General features: G+C 34.6%; 1 protein-coding gene across 1 annotated transcript in view; it reads left to right on the top strand.

The window, feature by feature from the left end:
- The window catches only part of LOC118185314 (uncharacterized), a 107,774-nt gene extending 96,531 nt beyond the window's left edge, over positions 1 to 11,243 (top strand). Inside the window, exons 6-11 of the mRNA XM_085806862.1 lie at positions 834 to 908; positions 995 to 1,090; positions 6,726 to 6,788; positions 6,889 to 6,960; positions 7,175 to 7,246; positions 10,644 to 11,243. Of these exons, the coding sequence (XP_085662988.1) occupies positions 834 to 908; positions 995 to 1,090; positions 6,726 to 6,788; positions 6,889 to 6,960; positions 7,175 to 7,246; positions 10,644 to 10,799 (534 nt within the window). The 3' untranslated portion in view covers positions 10,800 to 11,243. The remainder of the gene's footprint in view (positions 1 to 833; positions 909 to 994; positions 1,091 to 6,725; positions 6,789 to 6,888; positions 6,961 to 7,174; positions 7,247 to 10,643) is intronic.
- The last annotated feature ends 193 nt before the right edge of the window (positions 11,244 to 11,436 follow it).

Here is an 11,436-nt window from a genome sequence, read left to right on the forward strand (position 1 = left end):
AGAATTATTATTTTATTTTATTTATTTATTAATTTTTTCATTTTTCAGTTTTTGGCTTCTTAAATTTCCTTCTATTTTTTATCAGCAAAAATGTATTAGATAATTCAAAAGTGTGAAATATAAAAGTAAAAATATTCCTCATTCCTTCTTGCTCGCACAAATCATTATGCAAATATGCACATACATCTTTTAAAGCCTGAAAATGGCATGTATGCAGTGTTATCGGTATGTGATTATTTGTAGGTGCTTTATTTTTTACCACGATATTTTCGATGACACTGTTTTGTACCACGATTTTCTAGAACTGGAATGTTTTCTCCTTGCGTTGTTTTTTCCTCGACTTTTTCGTCCGCGATGTATCTGCTATGATGCTTTTGGAAAACACCAAACAAATACATCAAATTATATACAGCAGTGGGAGACAATTTCAATATGAATAACACATGGCCGAAATTTATTTAGAAATGGCGCAATTTGCTAATTCCACTGAATTGGTAACCAGCTGAATATTTTCTACTCCTAAATACACTCTATAAATCAGAAATTTAAACGGGAAAATGTGTAAAATGGATTTTGAAAGGAAGAGAAGACACACACTACAAATTCGCCATTTTTGAACGTTCGAAATAACACTCAAGACGAATCCTAAAGCAACAAACCCTTTCAAAGAACTATGAATAACGCTAGAAAGATTGCGCGGGCTGGCACTGTTCTTTCTTACAATTAGGCCAACATGAAAGGCAAATTTGTATTTATTTTGTATCCGTAATATGTAAATTCAAAGTGATTTAATTATATCTTCAAAAAATTTATATCAAATACCTTTCTTTTAGCTACCTACTCACGAAGTAGCTTGTCCTATGAAGCCAAGATGCTGTCCTCTTTCGGATGCAGGTTGTTCTTTTAAGGTACAATCTTTTTAGTCATCAAATTTTCAATTACGTTATGTCCTGCCACTTATTTTTGACAATTCCAATTTCTTCTCGATTTTTAGGGAACAGCTGAAGAACTCGAAGAACATTCAAAAGATATTGAAAGTCATGTTCGCGTGATAGCAGAATCTATGTCTCAGTATCGAATCAATATAAAGGTAAGCATCTGAAGATAAATTATTTAACAGATGTATTTTAAATGAGGAATTGTCAATATGCTTTAGCCTTTATTTTATTTATTATTATTCTTTTGGAGAAAATATTATTTATTATTATTTTTGGAGGTAAATTTTGAATTTTTTAATCTGCTTAACATTAAAATCGAGATATGAAGAAGTTTAAAATCCAAAAGACCTATTTTGAGCAATTTTTTGAAGGTGTTGGGAAAACTATATCAAATATTATTAATCAAAAGTAGGAAGGTCGGTACTCCATTGAAGGGCCAGAAGTGCAGATTATCGGAATACTTTGCTTAACTTTAAACACAGCAAGGAGAAACCGCAAAATTATGAAAACTCTCTAATTAATCTGCCTCTCTAATTAGAGATTGTAGATGAAGCTAAGACATGCCACAAAAAAAGGAAAGGCTAAATAGCGAAGAAATCTGATTAAATGCTTTTCTTTTGTCACGCGAACGATTAGAAACTAAATTAACTCTTGCGCATTGACAGTTCAAAGCCTGGAGTTAGTTGAGATGCCATTTATCATCACATATCTCAAATTAGGAGGGATAAAACCCTTTAATTCAGAAATGTGATTAATAACCATGGAAGGTTTTTGCACATTTCGACAAATTGTCAGCACTGTTCAGTGCTCTGTATCTAAACGGTTACGAGAGCAACAACGAACTGGGAATGACAGCAAACAGTGGCTAAAGGAAAAACTCTGTTCGGAAGAATTGTCGAGTTAGGAGAATGGCGCGAAGTGATCCTTAATTGTACTGCGAGGATGTCACATACTGAAGTCCAGCAATGTCTGCATAAACCACCAGAATCATGATAATGGGTTTCGACATAAACAACTCGAGACAAACGTTCCATTTATCCCAAGCCATTGCACTTAAAGGATGGTGTACATACAAGTGACAATGTAGGTTACCGTTGATTCAGAATGCAAGACTGTCCTCTTCACGATGAGTTTCGCCTTTGTCTTGAAGTTAAATATGGTTGGAGTGTGAAGATTACTTGGCTAATGCCATCAACAAGCTTTCACGAGCGAAAGTCATGCCATCTCAACTTCAGGTATAATGGTGTGGGAGACAGCATAGTAGGTGAATCCCTTTTGTATTCTTCCTGGTATACTGCCAACTCAATGTTACCTTGATTTAATTAACAAAGGCCATTCTTATCAGATATTTCAGCAGCCGGTTCTCAATACGACAAGGCTAGGTCACATATTGCTTATGTTACGACGAATAGCTTGCTGGACTTGAGGTGCTACCCTGATCTGTCACACCTTCTTTCCCATTAAGTTCATTTGGGAGACATCACTAGCTGGGCTATTGCAAAAGAAAGAGCTAGTTGCAAATTTTAGAGCTTTTATGTCTTAAAAATGCTTGTAGCATAGCAAAATATTCCTCACCAATGATTAATGACCTCATTGATGGCATGCCGAGGCGTGGCTGTGCTTGTATTTTCGCACATGGCGATCATATCATATTTCATATAAGTCGAAATGATTTGAATGTTTTGTTCCAATATTTCATCAATTGTATATGCTTAACTTTTCTATCAATCCATTACAATTTACTCCTATAATTTAATGAATTCCTTTGAATGATAACTTGCTTAAAAGCAAGTTATTATTCAAATTAATTCATCAAAATGTTTGTGATGAGTTTTGTGTCGTCAAAACTGCAACAGCGACACTTTACAACTTACTTGTTCTTCTGCTAAAGGACTGATGCTGAAAAGTATTTCTCTTTGAGAAAGTATATACTCACAGAAATTTGCAGTCGAAAGGAAGTACTCGTTGACTTCAAGATAAAGCACTGTTACTTTCATCTACTCTCAATTATCAATTATCTATTGATCCAGTGAATTTCAAATTTCTTAGAAATTTCTATTTTGATGTTACATTTCAGGGCTGAGCAATGCATAACCGGCTCTTGGTTATTCCTAAGTTTTGAATGAACTCAAAATAATAGCTTAAAGTCATTTCTTAAAGATCCAAACTTAGTTTCTTAGCTACAGCTACGTGCAGTTCGTAACTTATTCAATGCAGTTATAATATTACAAGTTATTGCGTACTAGAACGTATTTTTCCCTAATGATAATTATTTAGCTTAACCACAGTGGTTCTATACGACATTTCGTATAACTCAATGATCCTTTCTTTAATCGATTAAATCTGCAGGTCAAGCAAAGCATTATCTCTGAAATAATATGGCGATTTACTAATAACTGATTGTAGTGATTGCTAACGTCATCTACACATTGCCAAAGTATACATATATTTTAATTAACATATTATTGTGGCGTATTCTGAGTAATTTTACTTGTCTGACGTAATCAGAACAAACCCACGAATTTTATTGTCGCAAGGAGTATAAGGTTCGGCCAAGTCTCCGGCCTCTTTAGCATGCGTTCGTGGTGTAGTGGTCAGCACGCTCGACGCGTATTCGAGAGCTCCGTGGTTCGAATACCGGTGAGGGCATTGCTAATTTTTCATGTCTCTACAGGAGTACAAGACTGCGTCTGTCATTGGCAAGAGTCTTGAGCAGCATACAGGTGACATTTGGGGGTGGTTGGGTTACTGGCTGCCCTCGTTTGTGGAGATACTGGGCCCCTTCTTTTGAGCTATGGGGACACTTGTGTCCAGGTGGGCTGAAGGGAGCCTCCAATTCTTACAATTCTTACAGGTGACGATACGACTATGCTCAGTTCCGCCCCAGTTTTGAAGAAGAGCACGCCGAGGGATGGGTTCGAGGGTCTTCTACCCCTCTTTCCTTACCACCAACGTCTCGAGAGTTTTCCCGTTCCCCATATAATTTGAGTGCCTCCATGCAGCACAGACACTATACATTTACGAACATCCATATTTCCGAGAGACAGAAACCCGGCCTTCGGTACGGCAGTCAGCGTCACTGAACATTTTACCGTCTGAGCAGCCGTGTATTACTGTAATTATAGTACACATTTATGCGCATGAATATCTGCATATTTTCCTTTTCTTTTCAAAGCTTTGCAATGCTATTCTAATCTTGCAATTTTTGTCTTTTTGTGACCCTGTATCTTGGAACCTGTATAATGAATTTGGTGACAGGTTTTTGTACTTTTCGTAGAAATTCTAATCTATCCCCATTTCTCCTATAAGTAACAAAATGGCTAAAGGAAAGTCAGGTAACCGCTGCCGGTTACTGCTTACATATCTCCTTTCTATCTGTTGAGGTTTGATAGCTGTACGTATTAAGCTAGACTTTCAGTTGATTCTGTGTAGAGTTTCTCATTTTAAATTTAGTCTTACAGGTGCTACGTCATGCGAGTCTTACAGGTGCTACGAGAAGAAAAAGGAAGTTAAATATGGCAATAAAAATGAAACTGGTCCTTTAAAGACTGGAGAAACACGAAAGCTTTTAAAATTTCCCTTAGATTTAGGTGGTTGACGAAATATTATGAGTTACAAATAGCTGATCTCTTCTTCCGCAGCTCGAGATTTTCGGTAACGTAACGTTCTCTCATTATGTTCTCTCGTCCACATATTGTGGAGTTCCCGGGTCTCTACTGTAGATTCTTTCTTTTGACAGCCATAGTTTAGAACTATATTTTAAATATATTGCATTATTTTAAATTCTTGACATCAATGCTGATAAATGAATGATTCCTTCTTGTTATTTTATATGTAAAAAGAACGCATTATTTTATATTTTAATGACCTTAAAAATATAGTACCATCTGTCTGAAGTGTCCTGCCGAACGTTAGTTGAACAATTTAAGTCAAGACTCAACGTAAGGGTTGCGTGAAAATCATTTTCAGTCGTAGAAAAACTTTAAACATTTTATTTTTTAAGAAAAATTAGTAAATTTTTACACACACAATAGAAATATGTATCAAATTATACTCGAAAGTATCTCAAAGGTAAGTACGGTTATTGTTTGCTTGGTTCTTGATTATGTGTGTGTAAACTATTTTAAAGAATATTCTTTAATTATTTGATAAAGACTGTAAATATTATTATTAACGTATTGAAATTAGCAACAGATTTCATATTTTTTAAGTCAGGGACTTACGACAACAATACAAAGCGTTTGCGGAACATTTCTTGAGAACAAATAGGCTAACGAATGAAAATTAGTTTGAGATGGCCTGTTCTAGATGATTACTGATGTTAGATATATCTTTACAGGGAATTCTTTTCGAATTGGAGACCGTTACATTACGGTATCAGGGTATTTATCCACCTTGTCTTGCAAATGTTTTCATTCCAAAAGAATAAGATTTTACACTGTTTGACAAGTATCCAGTTCGTAGAGTGTTGCCATTCGACATCGCATAATATTTTCAATATGAGTTTATTTTTGCTGATGATTAAGAACATAGCAGGTTTAAATGTAATAAATATACTTTTTAATAACTTATACATTTATTAATTTAATTTTATATCTAATTGATATACTGATAATATAACCAACTGATAAATTTTATGAGTATCTTCATTGCTATTGTTATTAATAAAAGATGTTTCTAATGCTATATGTTACCTACAGTGGACAAGAATTATCATTTAGATTTTCATTAATTTCGTGGGAAAATAATACTTGCAAGCTATAAGGGAATTTTAAGCGAATGTTACAATATATTATACGACTCTCAAATTATTGACAGTGGAACCTCGAGATACGAGCACCTCTACATACGAGAAATTCGAGATACGAGGAGAGTATGAGCGAAAAATCCGTCTCTAAATACGAGCATTGACTCGAGTAACGAGCAACAAGCCAGGTTGTTGGTATGTATGCGTGGAGCCATTTCCCGATCCGGCTCGACTCGAAAAATCCTCTAGTCAGATCACTCAGTGTTCTTTCATCTGCGTGTTTGTATGCTTGTGAGTTAATTGTTTTTTACATTTAATGTGAAAGTAATTTTTTTCACGATGCCTCCCAAGAAGATTATTACCTCAGATAGTACTGCAAAGAAAACAAAGGAAACCATGGCCATTGAAATTAAGAAAGAAATCATAGATAAACATAAGTGTGGTGTAACAGCGAAGGAATTGGCGAAGACTTACGGCCGTTCGACATCGACGATCTGCACTATTCTGAACAAAAAGGAAAAAATTAAGAAAGTTGATGTGGCCAAAGGAGTTACCGTTACGTCCAAGCACCGTCCAAAACTTCTAGATGTTGAGAAGCTATTGTTGGTATATTAACTAGCAGCAATTAAAAGGCGATTCGGTGTCGGAAGCTATCATAAAAGTAAACTACGGTTATATTATTTACCAGTGTTATTTATTAGAAAAATTGATTTTTATGTTCATATTTATGAGGATGCGGAACGGATTAACTGGATTTCCATCATTTTCAATGGGGAAGTTTGTTTCTAAATACAAGAAATTCGCTATACGATCTTAGTGCTGGAACAAATTAAACTCGTATCTCGAGGTTCCACTGTATTTATCTACAGTTTTATTTAGTTTGTCATGAAAGTCAAGGCTAAAGGACATTTAATGCTGAAACGCCTATATCCAGTTAAATGTTAGTTTGTTGTCAGTACGCAACCGTTCTGGATTCGGTGACGTTATGTGTGGTTAACTGCACGTAAAATACTCCAAATTTAATGAAATATCTTTTACAGGTGCTTGAAGATAAAGTAGCGGAGTCAATCTCGGAAAACTTGAAACTTAAAGAACAGTTGCAGGTATGTTTCAAATTTCTTTATGAAAAATGTGTCGCATTTCGAAGTATTGTAATATAAAAATGCTGCTTATATGTATATAAATATTTCTTTCCTTTCATAGGATATTTATCCAGTATTAGGTACAGTCAAAAGTTTAGATAAGGCAGTAACGGCTCTTCAAGAAAAAGTGAAGGTGAGCAAGTCTAAATTAAGAATAATATTTGAAAATTTTACTTTTAAAGTAAAAGGATTTTAAAGTAAAAGGATATGAGTAAAGTAGAAGTTATATTTGTGTTCTAGTCTTATTTGTCCAAAAATTCCACTATTCGCTGTAATTTTGATATTCAATCAGCATCTGTCTTACAGTCTTTATCTATTTATGTTTACACCTAGCTACTTTTTTGCAGAAATTAGAAATAGCGGAACAAACAGTGGAAGAAATGAACGAAACCTTGGTCCGGCTCAAAGAGTATATGCAGGTATTCAGAATCTACCTATTTCATATATTTCCGAAATATTACAAAACAGGTTTCAATTATTATCGTAATTTCAAATTATTTGATGAAGATATTCTGGTTCACAAAATGCAATACAAATCTAATTCTATAACAGTAAGAACGTTCGTTCTTTTACCTGATCATACTCTCATAATTAAACTTCATGAGCCAGCCTCAAATGTCATGAATATTTTACTGTAGTATTAAGCAAAGAATGTTCTTAATTAATTTCTGTAATCGAAAGATATAATTAAATCTTATATTTATGATTTCGGTTTTTAAGTTCAAATTATCTGATCTCGAGGAAATTCCAATTAATTTTCAAATGAAATTCTGAAGGCAAGAAGGTAAGACCTCATACAGAGGCTGTTTGCACATTGTGAGACGATTTTCATTGTATTAAAAGAAATACTTTACCTAAATGTTTTATGTTTTAAACGTTCTGTTTGATAACCCTTATTCTTCGCTATCTTTCTACACCGTAATTACCAAGACAAGAAAGCTTTACGTATTATCGGAAGATTATTTTATCCCATTCCTCTTGAAGAGCTTTCTCAAGTCCAAGGAGGGTTGTAGATTGTCGTTTGGACAGTCCACTTTGCTAAAGTCCAAAAGTGCAAAAATCCATGGGTGTAAATAAATCCATCAAGCGATTTGTTAGTGATATGAGTGAAGGGTATGGCTTTGATATCCGTTTTTTGTTCTATTTTTTAAAGCTTATGAACAGAGGATTTTGACGTATGGCTGCCTGCTTTGTCTTGATGCAGATACTGATTGATGGCACTGTGGGTAATTGAAAACTGGGCATGGAATATGTTCCTCATAATATGTGGAGTTGATCTTAACATTTTTTCCCCACTCTCTTAATTTATTTTTAAATTTTCTTTTGATCTTATCTTTGGAACAATTTTTCCACTTGATCCAAACTTTTTTTGTTTTTTTCCCCTTTTTTCTGACAATATTACCTACCGTAGCTATAGATATAAAAAAACATGTCTTTCACAGCGTGTTTTAATAACTAGCTGCAAATAACTTTCTTCAGAAAGAGCAGAAAAATAGCCTTCCATCCACTGCTTCTTTAAAAGCGCCATTTAGCATAACAAAAGTGTCATATAGCAGATAATAATTTATACTTTCAAAACCGTAGCTACGTTTAAAAGGAAAATTCCAAGTAGACAACTTTTTGACAGTAAAGCCATCTAAAAAATGTGCAAACATTCCCTGTATTGCAGACGCATTCATAAAAAATTGCTTTCTTATGTTTATCACTTTTTTATCGTTATAGAATTAAAGGCCTTTTTCTTGAATTAGCCTTAAACGATGTACCCAGGGCCGTTCCTAGGATATAGACAGCCCGCGAACTTTCCTAAAATTGCCACCCGCAAATTAAAAAAAAAATGCTCAATGGTTAATAAAATTTTTATTTCATACTCATAAGTACCTACGTATAACAAATTGTATAAAACGTACTTACATATGACATGTAATTAAATGAATTTAAAATGTTTAGGTATTGCTGGGAGTACCGCGTGGTATCGTAAGAGTCCGGCCGCCCCTGATTTTGAACTGCCCGCGTACGTTTAAGAGCTGTACCCCCGCTAGGAACTTCCCTGGCGGTACCGTTAGTACCAAGGCATTAGAAGTTTTAGAATCAAAGATTAAGAAATTCTTTGCACTATATCTTTGGTGCACAGCTCAAAAGATCATTCCCTATACTGTATTTTTTGCTCAGAGCGGGTGTTTTCGCGAAGGGCGACAGAAGATAAGAACAGCAAAATTTTTAGAGTTTAGAGAGAAACCATGTAACAAAATTTAGAAATGGAAAAATTTTTAGATTTTAGAGAAGGCACTGGAAAGCAGGATTTAGGGGTGAAAAAATGTTAGACCTTAAAGAAACACCGGGCAGCAGAATGTAAGAACACAAAAAATTGCGCCAGATGGCAATATACTTAGTCCCGGTCCTGCTTTTGTAGATAATCATTGATCACGCGTAAAATTACGTAGTAGATTTGATATGTTTTGTAGTTCTTAAGGTTCAGATAAAAACCCTTGTATGTTTTTATAATTCATTGTCCATAATAGGACACATATGACCACCAGTGATTCTTTCAAATACTTCATATCTTTTGAATACCACTTTTTAGTAGCAATGCTGTGATTACTGACCCTCGTGAAAATACGTAGCAAAAGAAAGCGATCAGAAATAAAAAGCAGAGCAACTAACGCTGTCCATAATTCGTAATGAAATCGCGACGCCTTCGGAACCCTGTTTCCAACAGTTCTAAATTGTGTTAGTGATTCTAGCTAGGACAAACACAGCCCGTACTTCGGGATACAGAGACCAACCTCTTGTGGTCTGAACGTAAAAATATAAAACTACAAACTAAAAGCTAACTTTAAATTAGTATACAAATGCCTAACACTAAGATTGGCCTTTTTAAAAGGGTACGTACGTAGTACGCCAAATTGCTGAAACTACAACACGTTTTCAATTATCAAGAGGACTAAACCTCTGGCCTTAAAGGCAAGCAGCAACTGATTGAAAACTCCTAAGAATGCTGTGGCAAGCGGCTCGCTTTCTGTCTCTCTGTAACTCTTGGCAAACAGCCACAACTTAAATACTTGGGCGTTAGCAAGTACAATTTGCATAAACAAGTTAAAGCATTTAATTCTGGCCGGAAGTGGAAAATAAGAAAGATAGAAAAGTTTTAAAATAAAATAAACGTTGGTAAAACTTAGGATCCTTGCATAGTGAGGAGAAATTTTCAGTGACTTTTTCAGTCCCACCTTCTTTGGAAGCATACACTTACTAAGACGAGACCCTAGCTGGATCTAAGCGACTTATCTCTATATCTAGTAAGAAAATAGAGAACGTGAGAAGGGTGTAAAAGACCCTTTTATTAAAAACTTAAATAAAATAACCGAAAGCACTTCTTGCGCTTACAAAACCAGCCAGTATTTATAGTGAAACTTAAAAAGTGATGAATTCCAAATTGAAACTAAGTTAAGTCGTAAGTTAGCCAAAGGCTAGGTAGAAAAGATTAATGCGCAAGTTGGCTCAAACCTGTACTGGCGTGACAAGCACTATTGGCAAAAATAAAACACGCGCCAGACAGATTGCTATCTTAGAACATCAACTAGCAACGTGGCCCTCAGTAGGCAGAGCACGCTCTGACTAAACAGCATTCTGGCAGGAAAACTGAAAAGTAATGCTGCATAAAATAACTGGTTAGATAAAAAGAATATAAAATAACTGGTTAGATAAGAAGAACATAAACTATTGGTTATCTAATTCTGTTGTCAACATTAAAAAACACAAACTGGTCCATTAAGGTATAACTTTTCTTTTCTTTTTTTTTTTTTTTCTTTTTTTTTTCAGAGAGTGCAACCAGCTGTTGTGCAAGATCACAAATCCAAATCACCACAAGGTATGAAGTCACCAGAATCCAAATCACCACCACGGGGACTCTTTAGCCACAACAGTTCCTTCGAAGACCACAAGACGAAACATGCTGCACCTCCTACGGATCTGTGATAGTATCCTGTTTGATGAGAATCGCCATATAAGGCAAAAGACAGAAAACCTCTTGAGGGTTGTGCAGATTGCCAATTGCTATTAACTCATTTTAATCTGCTTTGATTTCGGTGATCTGGCAGTGAACTTTCTTGAAGGATTATTTAAAAAAATTCTCTTGTACATAATACTTTGCTTCTATCGCATTTAAAAATATTTAAAACTACAATTTTGATTGCAAGCTTCAAAAAATACTTTTGAGGAGATACTTGGAAAAATAAAGAACAATCAGTGAGAGACTTTTACAGTGCCACAAAAAAGCACAAATAAATTAAATTTATGAAGGTGTCAGACAGGTAAAGCATAAATAGCAGAAACTTTGAAAGAATGGTGAAAACTTTCATATTAGCGGCTTACGTCGTCAAAAGGTATATATTCTCATAAATAAATGTAATATTTTATCAATGTTTTGGTTATTTTTTATTATTATATACATTTTAAATATGAATAACTCATTCGGAACATTCACTTTAAAGGAAAATATTTTCAACTCACAATATGGCAACAGCAATTTTAAAATCGAATCTGATAATTAATCTCTCTTCTTCAAAAGAGAGAATATAGGGGGCTGAAATACATTATTAGGATCACCAAAAAA

The sequence above is a fragment of the Stegodyphus dumicola genome, chromosome 12 (assembly GCF_044657685.1).
Source record: "Stegodyphus dumicola isolate Sdum_Otavi_A_Nest chromosome 12, ASM4465768v1".
NCBI lineage: Eukaryota > Metazoa > Arthropoda > Arachnida > Araneae > Eresidae > Stegodyphus > Stegodyphus dumicola.